Below are 25723 nucleotides of genomic sequence, written 5' to 3'. Positions count from 1 at the left end.
GCGAATCGTTGGATTTATTTATTTTGTTGCGCACAGATTTTATTTATTTATTCATTTATTTTCATATTGCTTTCGTTTATTTCTCTCATCAAACTAGTAATTCTTACTCCCTTTGGTACTTGACTTGCACATTAATTGACGTTTAATCAAGCCTGTGTTTATATATTGTGCGCCCCTGTGCTCTAAATAATCTGCCGCTCCCCACACAACACCCCTCCCCCCCAAAAAAAGACCAATATTAGAGTTGAATTTATATTTTCCGGGATCACTGAGATGAATAGTGATAGTTTTAATCCAATTCAACTTCAAGGTCATACTTCAGTCCCCAGGGAGGGGGCGAGGTTTTAAAAGTAAAGTTAAAAAAAAAAAAAAAAATTAGATATTAATGTTGAATTCAGAGTTTTCGATTAACTACTGTAATTACAGAGAATTAAACATATTTAACATATTTTCTCGCGCTTGTGCGGGTTGCTAATTTTAAATATTACTTTATTGTGAAAAAAAAATCTGAGGGCCGCGGTGGTTCAGTGGTAAAGTGTTTACCTCTAGTGCATGGGGTCCTTGGTTCGAACTAAGCTTGCGCCAAGTGAACTTTGTGGTGGACAAATACTGTGTACGTCGGTTTTCTCAGGGTTCTCCGGTTTCCTCCCACTTTCTTCATTTCACCATTTCATTTATTTCTCATCATCACCGTCTCCTTTAGCCTCGCAGGCATAACCGTGAAACGTAAAACTTGAAGATTTAATTTCATTAAAAAAAATCCAAAAGTTTGCCGCCTCCTAAATTCTACTGCCTTGTGCTCGAGCACAGAATAGCACTTACCTAAATACGGGCCTGGGTTTAATACTCTCGGTCAGTGGTTCTATATGCACAATTTGCTTTCCGTGAATTGCATGTAGAGAACTTCGGACAGGGTATTGGAGCCTAAACTAATGGAGAGCGTGTCCCAATGATATTCGGGCAAAATTTGAATTCTCCTTTCTGAACGGTGAAAGGAACGGAGAAATACGTTATGAAATGAAAGATTTTAGTTTTACGTCCCACACTTATGCCGGCTAGGTTAAAGGAGACGGTGATTATGAGAAATGAATGACTTGGTGAAATGAAGGTGGGAGGAAACGGGAGAACCCCGAGGAAACCCACACACACGGTGTTTGTCCACCACAAAGCTCACTTGGCGGGAACTGGGATCGAACCCGGGATCCCATGCACCAGAGGTGAACGCTCTACCACTGAGCCACTGCGCTCCCCGGATTGTACATTATTATTTACGCAGTAGATAGTCCATTTACTTCGTATGTATGTAGAGTACAGTATATTTTCTCTATCCACGTAGTAAGGAAATTGAGTAACTTGAAAACTAACTATTTTGAAATTCGAATACATGCACGTATTTTATCTATTCACTTCGATATTTTCGACCTATTCATTTGGTTCCTCATATTATTTATTTGTTTAAATAATAAAGTTACAAATGACTCCCTAAGGTCAGGATTTATATTTTTATATATATTCTGGTGGCAAAAAGTTGTAGCCTGTCCTAAAAATACCTCACATAACAATCGGAAAATAAAAATTTGTGGATCAAATCAGGTGTATTGAGTCACAAACGTACAACAGCCAACAAAAGTACAAATTATCATATATATGGCTCATTTATGGGCCAATTTGAGTGCGATTTTCGGTAACATACTTAATGACGATTTCTCTACATAGAAAAAATTGTTAAAATCGTCCACTTGTTTCTATAGTTACTGGCGAAACATTATCTTATATTACAGCTTTCTGTTGGCGGTTGTACATACAAAACAAGTAGGTTTATTAATTGAAACAAATATATACCATACCTTGTCTAAAGTGAAATGTGAAACTGCCTTCGATATATTATCTGGAAGCTTCACTAGATGATTACTAACATCTGTTAGGATTTGACGAGATATCACCAAACTAACATTTTCATTTACAACTGAAACAGAAATTTAAACGAAATTATTTCTCGATCATATAATAAAGACACTACTAAAGCTGCACTTTTGGTTTTTACATCATTAATACGAGGATTATTTTTAAATAAGGCCCGATTGTGAATACCGTTTGAAGTTTTGCGTGTGTGCGGGATTTCGACATCGCTTGCGTACAATCGGACGCCACTTGTATTTACAGCATCAGTCTCTACGGTTCGTAGTGTAAGGTTAATATGTTTAAGAAAATCACGTTGCCCGCTGACTGTGAAATAAAGATTAGTCATCCAGTTCCTAAAATCAAGAAAGGACAGTTACAAATATTCATTGCTAGATACACAAGATATATGGTATCAGTAAAGTGGGTCAAATAGTTCAAGAAAGATCGGGCAAATGTAAATGACGTGAAATTCAAGATATGATCAAATCTTTCGGTGAGAGGAATTCGATCATCTGCCATACAGTTCATTCCTTGCGCCTAGCGACTGCCACTTCTTCCAGCATCTGAGTAATTACCTCGGCAGCCACGACCGTGAATAACTAGCTACCATCAGAGATGGCAAAGCTATGTGCGGAGGCTAAATACTCGTTGTTCGTTATGATAAATATTTAAACCAACAATAAAATAACGTGAAAAATAAGGGAATTGTATGTAAATTCGGACAATAAATGATTTAAAAAAAATATATTTATCTGTTTTGCTTTCATTGCAAAGCAGGCCTTACTTAAAAAATTACCCTCGTATGTACCATACCATAGCAAATGCAGTTAATATTGTAACCTTCCTGAAATGTTAGTTCCATCTCTTTGTTAGTACATTCACCAATTTTTTGTTTGATCGTATATTTAATATTTGGATGTATTGTTGTTGTTTTTTTTAATAATATATTTCGTGTTTGTTTGATATTTGCGATTTTGTATATGTTTGTTATGTTAACGTAATTTACTATTTCGATTCCAAAGAGAAAGCCATGCTATTTCCCTGGGATTTCACGGCCAGGGAATAACTGTTGGGCACAAGAAGAAAATGAGATATACTAAATAATATACTTACTGATGCTTGATTTGAGATACAGTTGATGTTAAAATATTAAGTTTGTGAATATTCAACTACATTGGAAATACTGTTATCCAAGTCGTAAAGTTAATTTAACAATAAAATTGTTCTTCAGTATTGATTTTCATTGAGTGCATTTAATTTCGATTGTTACGGTGTCTAATAGTTTTACTATGAAATGCTAACATTTTGGAGTCTCTACGAATTATCCTCCTCTTCTCAAATCATCAGAAATAATTATCGGCGATAACCTGAATCTTGTAGCAGCTCATAATCCCTGAATTATCTACAGAATATCTAAACGATTCATTTCATTTAAACTATAAAGCTGATACAATGCAAACGAAAGGCTACGTAGGAAAGAATGCACAAAGTTAGCATGGAATCATAGCTACTATCTACAGCACGAGTATAATTTTCTGGATAGTTTATCTGAAATAAATAGAACGTTCACATCTTTAAAATTACATTTATATCGAGATTCTGATATTGCGAAAGGGAAATGTTACGCGCCTACTAAATATTAATGAAGTTAAATGATTACGCTACGAAACGAATACGAACTATAAAACTGCTATTAATAAAATGAATGATTTAAAATAAATAAATGATTGACGGTGAATATTTTGAATAAATGAAATGCAGTTCGATCCTTAAATAAATTTTGCATGTATAATACTTTTCTATTTAGTATATCATTATGGTGATTTTATGTTCTTCAAGGATATTTCCAAAAGTTTCCGGTCTGACATCGCGCCACTGTAGGAAAATTAAGCTAATAGTCTGTACATCCACTTTTCGAAAGTAATTTACTTATATCGACCTACGTACACGGTAGGTTTCCATTCCCCTAGCCGTTCCTGGAACTTCTGAATAAGAATCCTGTAATCTTTAATTAATCAACAACATATTGAGATAGGGAGTCTAGAACTAGCCTCAAACTACACTAAAAATAACACATCGTCTTCTCAAACTTCTTGTTTCGCATTAGTTTGTTTCATTTTGGATGTAGATTAGAACATCGGTTGTTAATAGTAGCTGATAATTCTTTCTAAAACACTGTTGTTTATATCAATGCACAATAGTAACTTCACAAAAGAAAGAAATATCTCTGAACAAAGAAAGATTTAATTAAAAATAAATAATTGTGTAACAGTTTCGCCAACTAACTAAACCTCTTGGCTTATCTTTTTCTTATTTTTTAAAGATTTTTTTCTTGTTATTTTCAATTAAAACTTGCTTTGTTCAGAGATTATTATTCGTTTGTGAAGTTACTAAAGCAAAGGTACTGTCTGATGAAGTCAAGAGATTTAGTTAGTTGGCCAAACTGTTATACAATTATTATCTTTAAAACTTATTTTGTTTAGAGATTTTTACTTCTTTCGTGAAGTTACTAAAGAAAAGAAAAAGCTAACATGAATCAAATTTCTCTTGAATTCACATGACACTGGTGCGCATTTGTACTAGCACAAGAACTGTATCTGTATCTGTAACGCATGAGAGTTAGCCAAATCCTACAAAAAAAAAAAACTGAGAGTGTACTTCAAAAACAGTACTGCATACTGAGCTGCTACTTACTGAAAAGACAACTACTACTTTCATTGGACGTTAAAAGACGAAAACGCTGTGTAGTAACAGGAAAATATTCCAACATTCACTATCTATTCTCATATAATTCAGTTATAAAAGCATTCTTGCTCGAGAACACTTCGTGGTCCTTCTCGTTGGCCTAGTTGCTATGGTGTGTGCTATTAATGCATGTGGTCCTGCGTTCGATTTCCAGAGGGACACAAAAAATTTCACAAGCATTCTTCTCTCTCATCGTAAGTTCACTCTCTCGTTCTTGATTGATTTTAAATTTTAATGTTGGAAACAATGTGATGCCTTTCCATGAAAATCTAATGTGTTTTTGAAACAGATTGTGGACAGACACTTTACAATCTCAAGCATTGTGAATTATTGAAGAAAGAAAGAAAAAAAAGCACACATAACACCCTAACAAAATCGAATGGGTTCTATGAAAGTTATCAAACTGAAAAGCGGGAGGGGAGGAGATAAATCCACTATTTCATTCTTTAGTGATTTTAACTCCATGCAAAGGATATGATTGGAGAGCCTACAAAAAAACGTACGACATATGTTAAAACCGATCACCTTTAAAACTAAAATTATCGTGGAACATATATTTTAAATAAGGAGGGTAATAAACAATTTCATTCTTGACAAAATTTAACCTCAACTTGTGGGGATGATTGGAATGTCCAACACAAAACTACACACTATGTTTTCTAGTGACAGAATAATTTTTACGTCGTTTATACTGGGAAACTGGCTTGCACGTATATGTTTAAACTTAACAACATGGGGTGGATTTTACGCCCTTATTTTTTTATGGATTGAAACTCTAAACAGAAATGAAATCTTTTAGTTTTACGACCCACGGTTATGCCGGTTAGGATAAAGGAGACGGTGATGATGAGTAATGAATGAAATGGTGGAATGAAGAAAGTGGGAGGAAATGGGAGAACCCCGAGGAAACCCACGCACACGGTGCTGGGATCGAACCCGGGACCCCAAGCACCAGAGGTGAACGCTCTACCACTGAGCCACGGCGGCCCCTCTAAACAACAGAACTATTACTGTAAGTTAAAGGAAGACATATATCAAGCTTTATTAAAATTGGGTAGTTTTACAAAAGTTATCCTGGACCATCCGAATACACAAATGCCGATCGAGTCCAAAGGTCAAGCTTCACTATGATTGCTTCAATTATTAATGCCGCATTATTAGAACTGCAATTATCGTTACATTTGTACTATGCTACCTTATTGAAACAAGTAAAAATCACGAGTTGCAGATTTAAAAAACTTCATACGCAAACAAAAGTAATTTATAATAGTCCATTTGTTTGAATTTAAGTTTATATGGGAAAGGGAAAGAACATACATTCAATTACACAAATGAAGGAAAAAAGTGTATTTTTTATTTCAATTGTCTTGATTATTTTAACCTGATGACGTTTGAGACATTTTTGAAAAATTATTTTCTTTCATATTCTATTAAAAATATTCCTCATCTATCATCAGTATTAAGTAAATTTAATAAATACAAAACAGATAAAAAAAACTATATCTGGGGTGTCGAAATCCACACCTTCCCCTTTCGTCGCAAAAGGCAAACAAGTTCAAAGTGTGGCGCACACGTGGAGTAATAAAACCACGCGAATATATATATATATATATATATATATATATATATATATATATATATATATATATATATATTCGCACATTCTCGCGTGCTTGATAAAAATTTATTAGACCTTATTGGATATCCGTCTCTAAGTTAATTGAAATACCCACAGGGTGTTTGCCATATCACATGCTTTAAGTGCACGTCGAGAAATATATTTTCAAAATCCCTTCAACATTTGCATGTTTGAAATTAATTTTTAACAATAAAAATTATCAGAAAAAGACAACTACACAGCACATAAACAAAAATATCTATACTGTAATTAACCTTACGCTTCGATCAAATAAATTACTGTTAATTTTTATTTCTAAGATCAAACTAATCTTACCGATCAAATGTTACTCAGCAATTATATAGCTACACGCGTATTAGATTTAAGCTTATAGGTTCATTAGAAATTGAGTAAAATCACTTAAGTTGGCCACTGCTTTATTTAGCTGCATAGCTGGGTACCTACGTACATATAACCAAATGCTATCATTAGCCCTAAGCTGATCACATTATACATTGGTCATTTCCTGCGGAACCAAGACTAACGTAGAGAGATCTATTTAAAAAAAAAAAAAAAAAAATGCAAAGTTTACATTTTAAATTTTTCGCCGGAGCTCGCGTGATGTGACTGGGGATAATCAACTGAACATCTGTCATAATTATTAATATAGAAATCGAGGCTGCAATTTCTAAAGAACATAGTAACCCATTTCACGTTGTTAGATAGTTAATCACAGTGCTGCTTCCGAATTATTCGTATCACCTCCTTCATTACTATGGTATCATGTAAGAGATTAAATAAAACTGCAGTACAGATCTATTCCCGTGAAGCTTTAACATATAATGCTTCAGCGGAGCAAATTTGAAATACTGCACTTACCCAAAGGGTTCGATTGGTTATACCAAGGAAACATAGGAAACAGGGATTAACAAATTCTACTGGTAACATGGTCCATGTCAGAAGGAAATCAGAGATAAATTATGTTGGAAAAAGCAAACAGTGAGATGTATGAAACATCGCAGCCAGCAAAATATAATACTTTATCTTTTATATACATTAGTAAGATAAAATGCCTACTTTAATGTATCATCTGACATACTTACTAGCTTCAATAAAAGTTTTGAGCCCATCTACAAGATCATCACCAGAATATGACAGAAGATTTTCCAAAATTGCTCTATACCTACAACACAAAGAAAACATATTATTGATAAATAAGGAAAAAAACAAATACAAAACTGAATCTAAAACACTATCTTAACAAGTGTTTGCAGTGTCAGACTAAAAGATACAATATAATTGCGACGTACGTATTCTTCTAGCACAGAACTTACAAGAATGTTCTCATCCAAATGGTAACAGACTTTTTAAAAAAAATATACATATACATATATATATATATATATATATATATATAATAAAAACAAACAAGAAATATGAGTTATCATAACACCAACTACGTAATAATACGGATTCTCACCTGTTATTACTAAATCCTCCCATAGAATATAACATCTTATTAAATATAACGACAATGTTAACAGGATTGTGCTTCCTCAATAAATAATTTCTCTCATTGACGTATAGGGACTCCAATTTAATTTGCTCACTATCAGGGTTGGCTGGTTTAAATCAAGGGGGTTTAAACCAGCTGTTTAAAAAAAAAATGGTTTAAACCAAACAAAAAAAGAAAGAAAAATGCTTTAAATCGTGTGAACTTTATGGTGAGTCTCCACATATGAAACCATCTGCATTACGTTTATGTACTTTTCACCTTTTAATCAAGGGGTCCCGTGTTCAATTCTCGGTCGAACCAGAACCCATCTTTCACGTGTAAACCAAGTAGCGATTCGAGGTGTCCCTTTAAGCGAAAGTCTTCTCCGTGATAACCTTGGCATTTCATAAGGATGTTAAGCCTAAACATACGAAACAAAACCAAATTATATATTTCTACTTGCCTGAATGCATGTTGATTTATAAAGAAGCCAAGGTTGCTTAAATATAATGATAGAAATTGGCAAAATTTATCAACTGCCTACGCAGCTTCCAACATCAGCTTGGATTTAATTTTGTTTTAATTTTATTGAATGATATCTACATACCAAATTTGTAATTTAATACCTCAGTTTTAGCGTAGTGATTATGATACGTTGACCTTAAAATTTTATATACAAATACATTTAAAGTAATAACAGGATTTTCTCGATGGCTAAGGCGGGAGTTTCTCGATTTATATATAATTGTATAATGTTTTTACTTCTGTAACTGTTTATGTTTTTGTCCTTCTGAAATGACTCTTGACAATTAAAGATCAGTACAACGTATTTTTATCAGGAGTCCTTCGTGAGTGAGTCGACAATCGCATTTGTGACCAATTAGTTTCGGTTTCGTGTCGAAATGGACAATTTTTCTTGGATGAAGCCGAGAAGCGGTTTGGATTCGACTTTAAGCTTATGTGACCCCTTCCAGCATAACCTTGTTGTTGTATAATAACACCAAGGCGAATCAAACTAATTTCTGTCCATATCTAATATAAATACATAGAGTAAATTATTTAAACCAAAAAACCTGTTTTTTTTTCCAATAAAAACCATGGTTTCTGCCAACCATGCTCACTATCCCCCTCTTCTTCAAACACTGATATTTCATTTCTGTTTCTCCGAAATTCCTTAATACTATTTTCCTAATCCACGCACGGTACTCTCCACTATAAGCACAAAGCTTCATAAGGGGATACAAGTTTGAAGGTCGTCGAATAAAATGAGATGTGCATGGATGATTCTCAATTATAATACCGAGCTCCTTCGTGGCTAAGCGGTTAGCGTGCGCGCCTTTTGCGTGGGAGACCCGGGTTCGATTCCCGGCGGGAGCTCATGTGGTTCGGATTCCACGTTAATCAGTAGGTCCATGTCTCATATAGCCTCGCTGCTGAACGGGACGCTAAACTAAAATCACATCACATCAATTATAATACCATAATAATTCCAGTGAACATTTATTGTGCGATTAGTGCATGGAAATTAGAGAGGTCGGGTGGTTGTTCCACAGAACTGCTGCGTGGTCGTAATGTGTCAAGTAGATTCGGTGATACATGTGATGGGAAGAGATTCCCATAGCAGTTATCCTCTCTTCCAAAAGCACACGACGAAACGGGAAGCGACTGAACTAAAGGATCGTTTGGGTATACTGACAAAACGCAACCGCCAGTGCAATCAGAGTCCCCGAGATCCTCAAATAGAATCTTCGAGAGCGTCTTCGCTGGTATGAGGAGAGATTGATATGGCAAGCCGAAACAAGAGAGGTGGTATTCAGCAGTAATGGACCGCCTTTGCTTTGGATGAAGGGGTGGGAGGGGGTACAATAACGTAATCATCCGCTGCTAAGAAAACTTAGCATGCTCTACCTGGTATATAAGCGTCCTATCTTGGGCTGTTAATTTTCCATATCTTAGCCCTACTGAGATGTGCCTGCAACCAGGCTCGGGCATCAACATAACATTGTTACGCCCGACCTACAGCAAACGTGGGATACCACATCCCAAACATTCAGTATTTAAACGATCGGCCACTGCCCCAACAGTATTTTGCTGCTCGAAGTGGTTACACGTGCTACCAAGTGAATATCCTGTCTGAACACCCTGTACAATATATTCTTTTGCATCGAGCTATATCTGTAAATTCTTACTTGATGTTCTAAAATGCGTCTCCACAAGCCGGTATCTGCGAAAGATGTCAATAAGTTATTTGTTCAAACAAATTCTATAAGTGTGGTCCTACAACTGATCCGTCCGAACACTCCTGGCCAGTATGATTGTTTGTGATGAGTTCTGCATCAGTATTGTTGTACGTATGAAAAACATGCCAGTGTAGGGGTGTATGTCACTAAATGTAGTATTCAGATGGTGCGAAGTTTATGGTATAAAGACGTAACCAAGATGTGACCCTTGCGCTGGGAGGTCCTTAATCATCTACCATACAGCTCCGACTTGTCACCTTTTGACTACCACGACTTCAAGCTACTGTGAAAAACCTCTAAAGGATGGCTGATGCTAAAAAAAAAAAAAAAAAGTCCGTTACATTCCCCCCTTATCTCTTATTTCTTACGTTCACACACATTAGGTGGGAATGTAATCGCCACCCCTTCAACCTTATTCACCACAGGCAAGGTCCCCCTCCACTCTATTTGCATCACCATTGTCGAAGATGTTGAATTTGTTTGTGAGTTGCAGATCATGCTGCAATGACGATGAGCCAAGAAATTACCTGGACGAGGCATTGCCTAAGAACTACGAAGAGTACCAAGGAGATCATTTTACTTTGTCTTGGAATGCTTTATAAGTTTCGATCGGCAAGAAAGGACTGTTCCTTTACGGGAACCTTCGATTCTTTCGGACACACGCAATCCTTAAAAGTGGGGCACTTACGAGCCGATATGTCAAAGAGAGGACGGGAATCATCTATAAACTTCTCAAGCCTTGCTTTGGTGCACTGTGCTTTCCTCAATTGTTTCATATACCGCTTTGATATCGATATATTTCTTGTGATACACGTTAATCATGTCCATCACTTCCAGTATTTTGTTGAACAGCCGGAATTGAGGCTTCACAATACAGCGTCTCCAGTTTCACATATACTTGGGCCGCGGTGCCTCAGTGGTAGAGCGTTCACTTCTGGTGCTTGGAGTCCCGGGTTCAAAACCTGCTCCCGCCAAGTGAACTTTGTGGTGGACAAACCGTGTGCGTGGGTTTTCTCGGGGTTCTCCCGTTCCCTCCCACTTTCTTCATTCCACCATTTCATTCATCTCTCATCATCACCGTCTCCTTTAGCCTAACCGTGGGACGTAAAACTCAAAAATTTCATTTCATTTCAGGTGCATTTGACATATACTTCTTGTGCAATTAGAGAAATAGCAAAGTTCCATGTTACCGATACGCCACCTTTCGTAAATGCAGCATTAAACTACATTCCCGTAGTACGTTGGAAACATTCGAGAGAAATCGTTGATTGTCCAAAAATTAGTTCAAAGCACCTCGCTTCGAGAACTTTGTAGATTTTGCCATTATTTTCCATTATTAGTATTATTGCTTAGTTTTGTTTCGTATTAAACAGTAAACACAGTTAACATACAAACAGTCTAAGCACTTATCAGTCAGTCAGTAATACTAACCGCCCACGCCAATATGAATTTGTAACACAAAAATTTATAATAGATGAATATGTATCTAATGAAGTGCAAAAGAAAGCACGAAAATAAGAAATATTTGTGATTGACAGTTGAGTGAAAATGAAAGACTAATTCTAAGTAAGGTATATTAAAATAGCATACAAATAAATTGTAATATAATGTTAAAAACAGGGTCTTGTGAACAATCCGGGGCCGCCATCTGCGGAAGATTTGCCGAGGAGTATAAAGGCTATGTTATAAATGTATGCATGGATCCGTATAATAAATCAGCATCGATAATACAGTTAGGGGATGGCATTTAGTATTTCCCCCAACCTTTTTCATGGTTCCAGAACTGAGTACCTTGTGTTTGTTTAAATTGTAATAAAGGTAGAAGTGCAAGGGTCCTGGGGGCTTCTAACTCCCTTCGCTAGCTGTCCCTAGCTCAGCTAAATTTTGTAAAGTAAAACACTGTAAATCTTATATGAGTAAGATTGGTAGAGATACTAAATATCAGCCCAGTTAGGTCTGTCAATACTGAACAAGTAATTATTATTAATTTAAAAGATGTAATTAAAAAAAAAAAGCCTTGTACTTCAGGACATATCACATTTAAAAAATTCTCAGCACAGAATGGATCACGCGGAGATCATCAAAGAAACCAACTTGTATATTTCCTTTCCTGTAGTATCAATACCAGAGTTTATAACACACAAAAATAATAAATTTTCCTAACATGCCGGTCAAAATTCAATGTGTGAATGGCGATTTTATTGTCAACAAACACAAGGTTTCACGTCTTGTTGGTTGGAAATTTCTACTGTTTTGTATACCTCCTTCATGCCAATTCTCTCTGTAAATAAACTTACTTACGTCAAATAGGTGTGTTATGCCCGCAGAACGAAAAATAACTTATGCCGTAATTACGAGAACAGTTACAAAGCACATATGTACTCCATATTATATTACAACCTTATTCACCAATATACATTAACTATATATATAATGAATGTTCACACGGAATATAATACTTTGCCGACGTACTTTTCAGCTTGATCCTTGTGAGATCCACCTGCATTTGTCAAATTTATCAGCTGCTGCCTAACAGACGCTACGGAGCCCGCCATATTTAACCAGGAGCACCAAGTTTGGAACATGCTCCATGGTATGAAAAACATTCGACTGATTGGTTGGTATATTTTCTTACGCGGAAGCTATAAATTATAACAAGTATATATTTTACTAGAGCTCGTTTTTTTCTAACAACCATCAGATGACTTACTTTAATCACTTCTTTTAATTTTACAAATGAATTTTGATATCTAGTAATTTATTAAATTAAAATATTCTGAAATACCAGCACAAGTAGTGCAACGACCTTTGTTCTTGTTCATACGCGGCGGCACGACGTATTATGGGATGGTAATGGTGGGCGCGTGATTTTGAACAAATACAAGATGCCAGCTACAGAGACAGGTAAATAATTATTTTGTTATTATATTTTGTTCGATTAGTGTACGTTACATTGTGGAGAAGAACTGTAAGACTTATGTGTGTATAGAACATAACATTACAAGTTGGAAGCGAAAGTAAACGTAGATGCTAAACATGCCCCCACCCTTCCGTGTTATCCTATAGACCGAAATTGGTCTCTATACCAGAGAAGTGGTACGAAGCAGTAAATATTTGGTGCATGATCGATATTGTACATCATTAACAGACATTCATGGAAGTAGCTTACCTTTTGTTGTACAAAAGCGGAAGCGAAATATGCAAACAGTGGCATAATGTTTCAAATTTCCCTGCCTTGCTGGCAGAAAATGGCGCGTCATTTGAGCTCGGCTGCGTTGTGGTGCTGCATTAATGGCGAACTGTGGTGGCTTGATGGTAGACTCAACTTTACAGTGGGATAAGCGATTTCATAGCTTATGCAGATTCGTGATCACGAAATTACACCACACGAGACATAGCATTATCTCTCCTAATTGTTGTACAAAAGTCTATAAAAGAAATGTATGAGACGATGCAAAAATAGCAAATATATTTTACCAAATAGTCTGCTTTAAGAATACTAAGCTCTGCGTAATTTTTAAATATCTTCAGACTTACGTATCTTGCTTTGTGTAAATGTTAACTTAGAAGTTTCAATAATTGTGGAGTCAATGTTTTCAATGGTTATTATGTTGCAAAAATTGTGCTCCATTACACGAAGAGTTTGTAAATAAGTTGTGTTTACCGTCCTTGGCCTACTTACTGATTTTTTACTGATTGATAAGGTAATTGAAAATATCTATGCTTTGAGTCCGTAGAACGTAAACTTCGGTTAAGAATTGTGGTTATGTAGTATTCCATGTAAGAAATCAGGAGAAATAAGGGAAAATATTATACCGTAATCATCACTTGCACGGGAAGGAAAGCTTACGTCGAACTATAAACACTACTCTTAATATGCGCGCTAATATACGTAAAATAGGAATTAACGTTGGGATATTAGGTAATTAACACAGTATTTAGTACAGATGCCGATATCCTGAAAAAACTGAACTTGTGAACAAGTGTTTCTAGCATGAAAGTTTGTAAACTAGTTATGCACTTCATTGTTTTGCAACCCCGCCCAAAAGTGATCGTATATTGAATATGCAAGTTGAAAATTTACACGGACCAATGAATATAATTCGTAAACCTATTGTGCAAACGCAGAGAAGCATACTTTTTCTAATATTCCTTTTGTGATGAAAATTTGTTTCACAATATGAACCATTTAAAATGTAAGACTAGAAGTAGATTAGGATATAGTATACATGAAGCTGCATCAGTTCCCGAAAGAGTAGGACGCTTATACTTTTAGGGATTATTCATTGAGCATGTACGAACTTAACAAAGGGAGTAACAAAGCGACTTTTATTTACTCATCGACTGATACGAAAATAAAAAAGAACGCACCTGTACTTTATATCTGCATGTGTAGTGCCCTTGTACTTTATCTATGACTATGTGTGTGGAGGGGAGTGTATGTACTGTTTGAAGTATCACTTATGTTGTGATCTATGTGTTAGGTATAATTACCGGTAGTGATCTATATATAAGGTATAATTACCAGCAGAATTTATATGGGGTCTAGGTTTATTTTCGAAAAAATGATAAAAATTTCTGTTTCTGTTGTTAATATTAGATTAGTTTAGACTTGTTTCTGTTAATATTAGATTAGTTTAAGGGGGTTATGTTTAGCAGAAGTGGTCCAGAAGCACGTAAAAGCACTAAATTTACAGGAGAAATGGATGATGCATGATGCAAGTACTTAGACCTAACATAAAGTAGCCTAATCTGAACTGACCTAAACTAACCTAATATTAGTAGAAGTAGCAAAATTCTATCATTTTTGGAAAATTATGCTGGATCCCTACCCTGACACAATGTAACATAAACTAACCTAATGTGAACAGAAATTACCTAAATTGTGACATTTTTTAGGAACAATTGCTGGACCCCTTCTGCTAAACCTTATTCGTTTAAGGCTATGAACTGATGAACTATTAACAGTACTTAGCTATTCCTTTTAAAAATGAAATAAAAGTCCACGATTATGCCCTGTAGGCTAAAGGGGATGGGCGGTTAATGAAAGTAAATGACTAGAAAGAATTGGTGAAATGAAAATGTTGGAGGAAACGGAAGAACCTTAAGAAAACTCACTGGCATCGTGGTATCCTACACAAATGCACATGACTTGAAATCGAACGAAGAACCTGTATTGCAGAAGTTAGCTAGAGCACTGAGTCATGAGAATCTAATAAAATAACCCCCGCTGGTCTAGTGGCTAGTGATCTGATGGACAAAGTTCCGAGTTCGATTCCCGCAGAAATTAATTTCATAATATATTTTCATTAATCACCAGTCTGAAGATTATTTGGAAATGGCTAGTACGAGAAATAAATATATATATATATAATATCGCCATGTTACCTCATCAATTTTACACGTACAATTTGTCCATGTTATCGGTACTAGTTTCGAAGACGCGTATAACTGAGGGGCATACATGCGTTTCTTTGTATAGAAAGCTCTGTCTGTATATTTATGGACGTACTAGATTGAGTTAGGCCTAGTTATAGTATTTCTCTTCGAAGCTTTGTAGTAGTAGTAAGCCCAGAACACGTTTGTTTATTGATTTTGAAGGAAGGCGCCAGATTGATTAAGTTGCCTTGCAAACCCTAGCAAGATATTAGCATGACTGATATTGCAGATTTACGGTTGGCGATAAAATAGCCCAGTGATAGTTAACAAGTTCTTCGCCCCGACGATGATGTAGCTAGTAGACAAGATAGAGTGTTGAACTTTGTATAGTGTGCATGTGGAAAATGTACGATGTGAACCTATTATAAGCATATGAAATAAGGACTCAACAATCTGGTTTAGAGATTGTACGGAAATTGGAGAAAGGACAAACAATAGGTCGTTTAAAAGGGAATTATCAAAAAAATTGCATGATAATTGTCGGGCTACAGGGTCGCTCTATCTGCTTAGAGCCGGAAATCGATCTCGAGACAACAGGATTGCATTTTTCTGACCTCGGGTTCCTTGTTTGGTTTTACCTCCAGACGAGTGTGCTCTTCATTGGCCGACGGTGTTACTCCCAGACTTCCTCTCACCCTCGGCGTTAGGACCTTTACCACAGAAGTCAGCTGCCCCTCATCCAGAACCACAAGCAGAGTGACAGGTGAAAGTCTCCAGCAGCGTCAGATCGTCGACGAAATATAACAACCGCAAGGCAACAGACCAAAGACCCTTTAACCTGCTTGCTCTATGTATTTAAGAGACGATTTTGTACGATGGCATGACTTAGGTTGCTCCTCCTCATTGGTAATAATAAAGTATCAGGCCGTGCTGACAATGGAGAAAACTGTGGGATTGAGAAAGTGATGAATAGAAAAATGGTTTTGTATTTCTGAAGGCACGTAGATAGAATACAATACCGTACATTGTTTCTGACAAATTACATAAGGTTATGTAACATAAATTCTCATCCAAAATGAAATAATTTATGCAGATGAAAAAAAATCCTGCCGGACCACAGGTTCGACAGTCGATGCCAGTCTGCTCCTGTACACAGGGAATCGAAATTCAGACTTTGCGTTAAGACAAGACATGGTCTAGAGCAGGCATGTAGTGGGTCCAATAGTCATCAGTATAGAATACGTGTGGGCCGCAGGAAGAAAAGGCCATTTTCATACTTAATCATATTTTAAAAAAATAAGTAAATATATTTAAGGGTTAGGGAACGACAGTTTAGGAATTGTGGATGGATACCTATTATTTCTTTCTCGATACCGTACCTGACATCTTCTCCTGCAGTTAGTTTTCGGATATCTGGAAATATATATATATTATTTCGTACTAGCCATTTCCAAAGAATCTTCAGATTGGTGTTTAATGAAAATATATTATGAAATTAATTTCTGCGGGAATCGAACTCGGAACTGTGTACATCAGATCACATACACTAGCCGCTAGAATAGGGGGGGGGATGATTTTATTAGATTCTCTGAAACACAGTAATACTTGTGTGAACGATTAAAAAAAAGAAATCAGATTTGAAAGGGTTAAAGGTAGATACAACAAGCACTTTAGAAGATGATGCTGATCCTTACTCAAAAAAGTAAACATTAATAATGTTTGCATAGTCATCGAAACTTACGTAATACGTATAAACTAATTATGTTTGAGATTTAGTAGTAGTAGGCCTATATATATAGACATCCTGCCCAATTACAGTTATTGCTTCTATGTAATGCCTTAATCAGAAAATGGCAAAGAACGTTGAGTGAGTGGTAGAGCGGTCATTTCTAGTGCGAGGGGTCTGTAGTTCGATCCTAGGCCAAGGGGTTTATGATGGACAACGTCAGGATCTTAAATTTTGTGGCGGTTCTACCGTTTCTACGCACATTTTCATTCCACCTTTCCCTTTAAAAGCATTCACTTTCATCAATACTCTGCCTCCTTTATCCTGAAAGCCATAACCGTTTGAACTTAAACTAGATTTCATTTCATTTCAGTCCTGTCGTCTACAATAAAATCAAATTTGTGTTTATAAATCTTATGTCTTTAGGTAAGACTAATAATATCAAAACTATTCTTTATCCAGGGTCTGCATTGTAATTTTATTTCTGTCTAGGATGAATGATTCGTTCCTTTCAATGTGTGAAGTACGTGCAAAGCAGTTTTATATAGCTATAATTTTGACTTTCTTAATTTTATGATTCTAAATGGCTAAGTGTTTTGGTAAGACTGAAATCTCGAAATCTGTGTTTATATCTCTAATATGCTCCTCCTGGGTTCGATTCCCGGTGGGGAAAATACAAAAAAATTTCGTCGCATTACAGTGATTTGGATTCCATTGTAAGCAGTAGGTCGATCTCATTTACCTTTAGTGCTGAAAAGAGACTTAACTTTAACAGACAATATTTTAATATGCTTTTTATTCTTTATTCCATTGTTTCTTTAGTGGTAACTACACGTGCCGTTGCATTGACAAACAGCTTTATAAAGTATACTATGGGCTGTGTAGTTGCAATTAAATAATTTTTAAAATTGTAGATTTTTTTCAATATTCATTGATCATTTGCATCTGAACCTGAAAACTCTGTTTCTGAGTAGTCTTATTCAACTTTAAATAATACTTCGGGTAATAGCTTGAAAGAAATGCAATGATTGGTAGAATTATCTGCAACGTTATAGTGAGAATGAGTTATTATTATCAGATGCATGTTTCTTTATTTGTACAGTTTTTTTTTTTTTTTTTTTTTTTTTTTTTTTTTTTTTTTTTTTTTTAAGTTTGTCCACAATTATGCGCCATGCCCATGCCCTCCTACTGTATGCGCAAGGAAAGGTGGCTTCTGACAGTTGGGTAGAGCACGTGGAGTATTGGAGGCGCTGTTGCCAGAGGCTCCGCATCAGAGACAACAGCTCCGGCGACGAACTTAAGATGTTTAACAAGTCATCTCAACTACCGGCAACAGAGCGGTCAGTGACTTCGTTGCCTAGCAACAGCGTGAAAGAATACTGCTGTGATTGGCGAACAATTATCCTTCTCGTTTTGTTTACAACATGTGCAGCTGTCTGTCAGAGGCCACCTTTCAGTAACTCGATAATAGAATGATCATAAAATAATTAAAATTGTGATCTTGCCGTTGGAAATACTACACAGTGCAATTTCAAATCCAGGCTGATTTTGTTTTCTCAACATGCGACGAAGCTGTGCAAGTGAGCTATGGTGCAACCGAAAGAGCAATATTATTCTTGGATTGATCTTTCAATATGTGTCTGGTGGTGATGTCGAAATAATTACACAAGTATTTTTAATATATATTTAGTGGTTTGGTTAGTTTTGTCTTATTACTACTTTTGAAAGATTTAGTCCTAAGCTTCTCACTAGTGTTTCTTCAAACTGATTTCTGCATTTGGTATCTGGGTAAGCTTCCGACAGGTAAAGGTAGTGTGAACACGGCGTACGAAACACACACATGGAAATAGAACAATGTTTTAAAATTGAATTACGTTACAAATTGAATAAGTCTTTTACCGGAACGTAGCAGATGAAACGGACAGTGTATGGTTGTGCAGAATTATGAACCCAGATGTATCAAGAGTACAACCGATTCAAATAGGGGCGCGAAAATGTTGAGGCTTATCCAAGATCATATCGCCCTTCAGCATCAAGAAATAAGGAAAATGTGAAGAAACTCCTTGCACTGGTGAGAGCTGATCGACAAGTAACTAAGCAGCAACTGTGCTTCAAATAAGTAAAGAAACGTTTAAGTTCATGTTAGCCAACGAGAAGTATGTGTCCTTGTTCTGTGACTGAAATTTTGACGGATCAGCACAAAGGTAATATGAAAGAGTGTTTTGAATATTTGTTGATTTTTGCGGTACGGAGAACGTCTTAAAGTGCATCATGACAAGATGAAACCTTGTCTTTCAGTAAGACCCTGAAACAAAAAATCAAATATTACGCGTACTTTTGCAAACACTTACTTCCAATGACTATCAACAGTGTTTCGAAGATAACGTACACACACTGGACAAAGCGAGCTGATTTTCATTTAATTTTTTAAAGAATTAAATTCGGTTTCTTTATATGCGCACAGGTGTGTGTGTGTGTGTAAACTCATTAAAAGTAAACGGACATGTTAAGTTCAGTTTAACTTAACGCCCATTTCAGCATCGAGGCTATGTAAGACGTGGACCTTCAGTTAACGTGGGATCCGAACCACATGAGCTCTCGCCAGGAATCGAACCCGAGTATCCTTCCTATGCCAAAGATGTGTACGCAGGGTGTCTGCTGATACTGGAAAAATCATGAAGCTGGTAATTTGTAAACAATAATTTTCTGTAATTGTTTTAATAGTCTTAGAAACAGTTTTGTATCCATTGAGATGATAAATTTTTCCAAGGCAAGAATTGTATCTATTTTGTAAAAAAAGTTTTAAAAAATCATTGTATTTCAAAAATTTAAGGCTAACTAAATTTATTAAAAATAAAATATTCTTTTGATGGTAAAACAATTGCAAACCTGAAATCGTCAAGAGAGTGATTATTCCTAAAGAAATCATTATGTACTGAAATTTTGTTGATAGTTATACAGAATATACTGGAATTTCGAGAATGAAATTCAGTAGACACCCTGGTACGTTAACCGCTTAGCCACGAATGAACTCATAAATGGATATGTGCCCCGGCGTTTTCGAAAAATCCCGTACATTATTTTTATAAAGGAGACAGTTTATATTCTTTCTCGCCATATTAATATAGACGTCTGTTGTTTGTAATCCGGTTTCTTTCACTTCCACAATCTTTTTAACTGACTGTGTATCGTGTGTAGTTATAAGAGATTAAAAAAAAATACGCCACAAATAATTCAGTTATCGATTCGGAAGTTAACACAGAATTCGTCGGTACTACTATCACTTGAAGTGATATTCTATTATAAAATACTTGAGCCTTTTGCTGATTTACTTAAAAATACATTACGCGGTAAGATTTGTTAACAGGTACCTATTTTATCCTCTTATGAAACTTTCGTTTTTTTATAAGACTGACTGATGAAAAAAGTTTACTGGGGATGTAAGCAGCGAGATTGTATTATTTATCTATCAATTGGCCAGCTCTCTTATTGGGACTTGACTGAATTGAAGCATCGTCACTCGTATGCTCTTAATGTTAATTTTCCTTTGCAATTACTGATATTTGTTTCTTAGGAACCCTTTCGACCATATTTTACTGTTGTGTGCTTCAGATCAATAAACTGAAAGTAGAAAACGGAAAAACTTGCCGAACTAGAACTTTTCGAAAAATATTGCTACTGGTGACACTTGTTCTGTTTTTAGTACTATTGTCAGCAAGTATATCAGTAGGTTAGTGCCGTTAAGGCTTCCCATTAGTCTCTCGTGAACTTAAGTGCTTGTGACGAAGCGTTGTTCAATGGTAAAAGCGCTTGTATCAGCCATTATGGATACCGAAAATAAAAAAGAAATAATTATAATTCCGTCATAGGTGATGGGACATTGTGCCTACCTTGTAATTTTATATGATTAGGTTACAGATGAGAGTTGATGCCAAAAGATGATATAATTGAATAATATAGGTTTATGGAAAATATATGAACCTATAAGATGTACATTTCGAAGTATTATGATAAAGATATTTTTGTATTTTTAAGGTATAAGATATTGTATTTTTCGCATGAATTTTGAAACACGTACCCTGCTTCCCCTTTGATGAAATCGACATGATAAAAACCCAACTTGAGCTGGGTACTAACTACTCGTGCGTTCCAAACTTAATTTCAAACCGGTCAGCCGTTTTCAAATGACTGATACAGGTTGGTCATTAAATGACATCTTTAACGTAAGGTATGATAGCTCAAACTGAATGGTTAGCGTTTTTTAAACAAGGTCATCCGAGTAAAGATAAATTATGTATATTGTCACATTAATATATTTATTTGTTGTCAGTTAATACCAGTTCGCATCCAAGTCAGATATTTTATAACAGTTCTTGAATATTAGATTAGAAAAGTCGATTGTACATCTATATAATTATTTAATTAAGAAAAAATATTATACACAGTTTCTGTTGTCTTCACCGGCCATCTCTTCTGTTGTCTTTTTCAACGTACTTTTCCTCTTTTATGACGTGTTACATTTTATCATCTGTTTTATTAATAGCTAACAGATAGCAGAGCTAAATGTTCCTTTTGTTATTGTTGTAGGTAATACTGATGTCTTGAATTTTTTTTCTTTCTTATTTCAGGTGGTAATAAACCACCTGATGGAAACGTTCTGGACTCTGCTGGCGGTGGTGTAGAACTTGTGGACGCCTCCCTTGCAGATGGAGATCTAGGTACTTTGACTTTACCGTCTTCTGTTGGACAGTTCAGTACTTCCGAACTGGAAACCTTAGCCAATCTTCAGGCTGAACTTGAAAGACTCAATCCGGGCTCCTTGGAACTTGGCAGTGTAGTGTCTTTGAGTAGTGAAGGCGAAGCTACGGATTCTGACATAGGCAAACTGAAGCCTCAAGACTCGGGTTTTTCCGAGGGCACTGGATTACCAGGTCATGATAATGGTAACATACTTACAGGTGACATTGAACTGGAAGATCATGGGCTTGATGATCGATCCCCTTCGCCAGAATCTATTTTGCCTGACTTGCCAGAACCAGTGATTGTCACTCCGGATGTAGATATGCAAGACTTGGAAGTATCACGAGACGTGACGTCAGTTGTGCCGAGGACTACAGTGACTGATACAATTCAAAGATCATCAAGTGTGAGTAGCAGTTCAGCGCCAATAGTGGTAATTCAGCAATCAGGTGCATCTGTCACTTCAAGTGCTGGAGCGCATGTAATTGGTAAATTGACTAGTGTCGGTAGTTCTGTGCCTCAGTTTACACCAGTGTCTCAAACTCTCGTGACAGCCAAATCCGCTGACGGAAATATTGTGCAATTAAGACCAGTGATGTCAACAGGACAAGGTTCAATAATATCGACAGGTTCAAGTACAAATGTCTCAAGTGGTACTTTCAGTAGTCTTAGTGGTCTCACGCTAGGAACTGTTCAAGGAATAAAGCCACTGCAGTCGACTGTCAAGAGACCGGCTGGAGGATCAGGTCAAGTAAGTACTTTTATTTCTGGTACACAACCTACAGAATCATAAGGAATAATTAAAATAGTAGTTAATGACCATAAAGAACAGGTATATAATTTGAAGCTTACTTTTTGTTACCATGTTTAGAAACCGATGTATTTTCTTCTACGATTTCCACACTATCCTCAGGGAAAATTGGGTTGCTTTATTTACATAACACTGTTCAACAACGAAAATGTAAATTAAACAAAATCAGCTAATTCTTATTGATTTTGTGGTGCTGATCACGAATTTGAAAGTTATTTTCGAATATTACCTCTACTTTTCGTTTTACATGCATATCTAATAATAACGCTTTAAAAATAAATATATTCGCTTCGTTTGGGGTAAAATGTTACACTGATCCGGCAACACTGGAGAAACTATATGAACGCTTGGTTTCATTGTGTTCCTTATCTCAGTAGCGTTCTGCTATTGTTAGAAAAGACAGGTTTAGTGCAGTTATCAGCGTTTTGGGTGTGACGTTTGTGTAGTGCAGGACATAAAAATACAACTACAAGTACGCAAAAATACTGGTATTTCGAATGTATATTTTTAAATAGTTGTCGGAACTATTTCAAGTGACATTTTGAGGATTTCAATAAACAAAAATGCCGCGAAATTGTGTAAACAGTGCGGATAGCTTCTGCTACGTGTGTGGGGAAGTGACATTTTCCTCACAAAAGCAGACTATAACACCACTAATAAGAAAAGCCTATCAGTATTATTTTGGTTGTAAAATTGGAGACCAAGATAAATCTTGGGCACCCCACATTGTGTGTAACACTTGTACCAGCAATCTAAGAAATTGGATTAATGGGAAGGGGCGCTCAATGCCTTTTGCAGTACCCATGATTTGGAGGGAGCCAAGCGACCACATCAGAGACTGTTATTTTTGTATGCTTCCTTCCGTCAAGAAGGGAATTTCCACGAAGAAGAAGCGGGCCTTGATCTATCCTAACATTCCTTCTGCAATGCGCCCTGTTCCACATGGAGAAGGACTACCTGTTCCTGACCCACCTAAAGAATACGATCTTTTTTCTGATGATGATCAAGAAGTTGAAGCTTCTGAATCAAGTACTTCGAAGGACCCTACGTTTGTTGTAGAAGAACCTCCATGTGAACCACATAGACTTACTCAAGAGGAACTAAGTGATCTAATCAGAGACTTGGACCTCTCGAAAAGCAAAGCCGAAATTTTAGCGTCACGCTTAAAGCAATGGAATTTATTGCAGGAAAAAGTAAATATTTCAGTGTATCGGAATAGGGAGAAGATGTTCACTTCATTTTTTACTATGGAAGACACACTTGTGGCATGTACAGATGTAAATGGTCTCATGAGGGCACTTAAAATTAATTACGAACCTACGGAGTGGAGGCTCTTTATAGATTCGTCCAAGGTGAGTTTAAAGGCAGTGCTTTTACATATTGGAAATGAACTTCCTTCAATTCCTGTAGGTTACGCAGTTCATATGAAGGAATCTTATGAAAACTTGAAACGTTTACTTCAAGCCATTAAATATTACGATTTTCAGTGGCTCATTTGTGGTGACCTTAAAGTAATAGCACTGTTGCTAGGTATGCAGTTAGGGTATACAAAGTATTGTTGCTTTATATGTGAATGGGACAGTAGAGATCGTGGATCCCATTACCGCAAAAGTGATTGGAGTACCAGAGAAACTCTTCAGCCGGGAGTGAAAAATGTGCAGCATGAACCACTGGTAGATCGTAACCGAATTTTGCTTCCCCCTCTACATATTAAATTAGGTCTTATGAAAAGTTTTGTTAAGAGCATGAACCAAGAGGATGAGGCCTGTAAGTACCTAAGAGGACAATTTCCTCGATTAAGTGATGCCAAAGTTAAAGAGGGTGTTTCCGTAGGGCCACAGATTAGGCAACTATTCAAAGATCACAAGTTCGACGAAATTCTCCAAGGTGAAGAGAAAGCTGCGTGGGAAAGCTTGAAGAGTGTTTGTTCACAGTTCTTGGGAAGACACCGAGCAACAAATTACAAACAACTGGTAGCAAAGTTGTTATTGTGCTACGAAAATCTTGGTTGCAATATGTCTCTGAAACTCCACTTTCTTCATTCACATCTAGACTTCTTTCCCGAAGATTGTGGAGCAGTAAGTGACGAACATGGTGAGCGTTTCCATCAAGATATTGCAGCCATGGAGAAGAGATATGAGGGAAAGTAGAGTTCTAACATATTGGCCGACTACTGTTGGACTATTGCAAGGGATGCTCCAGATGTAACCTACAAAAGGCAAGCCAAGCGAAGACGCTCAAAATAAAATAAATAATCCTGTACAAGGGATCACTTGAAACTTCTGACTACATTGCAGTGTAGTTCTTGCACAAAAAGGTATTTGTACATATTTTTCATGTTTTGATATTAATACTGATTTTTATTACGGAATTGCTAATGTTTAACTTGACCACGGTTACTTTATTTTCTGTATCGCTGTGAAACTGGTATTTGCGCAATTTTGAAAAAGGAAGTACAAGGGTATAGAAAGCTATAGGTTAGGGTACTTCTTAAATCCCCAGCTTATCACATCACAGTGAAATAGATAAAAAAAAAAGTGAAATGTAGGTTTTTACAAGGATTTTGCTTAAATGTACTATAAATATTAATACATTTGTATATATACAGCTACTGTTGTACAAGGGTGTTTTTTTTTTTTTTTTTTCACAACCTGACCTAAGAAAAATTTTCTATTATCATTTCCTTTCATATTATGCTTAAATGAATGTAAAAATCGCAATTTCAAAGAATTTACATACTTTCGATCAAAATTTGTTGAACAGTGTAATCATTGACGGTTGACATTGTAATGTCTGTTTACACACTAGTCATATACTCCAAAGTCTACTGGTTTTGTCAAATTTACAAGAAGATAAATTTAAGATTTTGGATCAAGATTCCTGATGATTGGGTTTTTCGTTAAGTAACCATACACGGTGATTGTGTCCGTTATCTTTTCAACATGTACTCATCTTTTCTTCGATTGGGCATGTAAAATTCTCAGAACTTACCATTCTTTCCCTTAATATCTCTCAGACATTTCCTATTCATCAGAAGAGATCCTTTGGTCAGCGATACGCGTAGGCA

General features: G+C 36.1%; 2 protein-coding genes across 3 annotated transcripts in view; one reads left to right on the top strand and one right to left on the bottom strand.

The window, feature by feature from the left end:
- The window catches only part of CSN4 (COP9 signalosome subunit 4), a 43817-nt gene extending 31041 nt beyond the window's left edge, over window positions 1–12776 (bottom strand). Inside the window, exons 1-3 of the mRNA XM_081759731.1 lie at window positions 12473–12776; window positions 7369–7448; window positions 1848–1966 (exon numbers count right to left, since the gene is read on the bottom strand). Of these exons, the coding sequence (XP_081615857.1) occupies window positions 1848–1966; window positions 7369–7448; window positions 12473–12606 (333 nt within the window). The 5' untranslated portion in view covers window positions 12607–12776. The remainder of the gene's footprint in view (window positions 1–1847; window positions 1967–7368; window positions 7449–12472) is intronic.
- The window catches only part of LOC145686433 (protein lin-54 homolog), an 83715-nt gene continuing 70752 nt past the window's right edge, over window positions 12761–25723 (top strand). For both annotated transcript variants that reach the window (XM_081759730.1, XM_081759729.1), the window contains exons 1-2: window positions 12761–12904; window positions 21734–22596. In XM_081759730.1, coding sequence (XP_081615856.1) covers window positions 12886–12904; window positions 21734–22596 — 882 coding nt within the window. In that variant the 5' untranslated portion in view covers window positions 12761–12885. The remainder of the gene's footprint in view (window positions 12905–21733; window positions 22597–25723) is intronic.

Source organism: Thermobia domestica, chromosome 5 (assembly GCF_964235325.1).
Source record: "Thermobia domestica chromosome 5, izTheDome1.hap1.1, whole genome shotgun sequence".
NCBI classification, from domain to species: domain Eukaryota; kingdom Metazoa; phylum Arthropoda; class Insecta; order Zygentoma; family Lepismatidae; genus Thermobia; species Thermobia domestica.
Note: the sequence above shows the minus strand (reverse complement) of the source record. Positions and strands in the feature narration are given on the sequence as shown.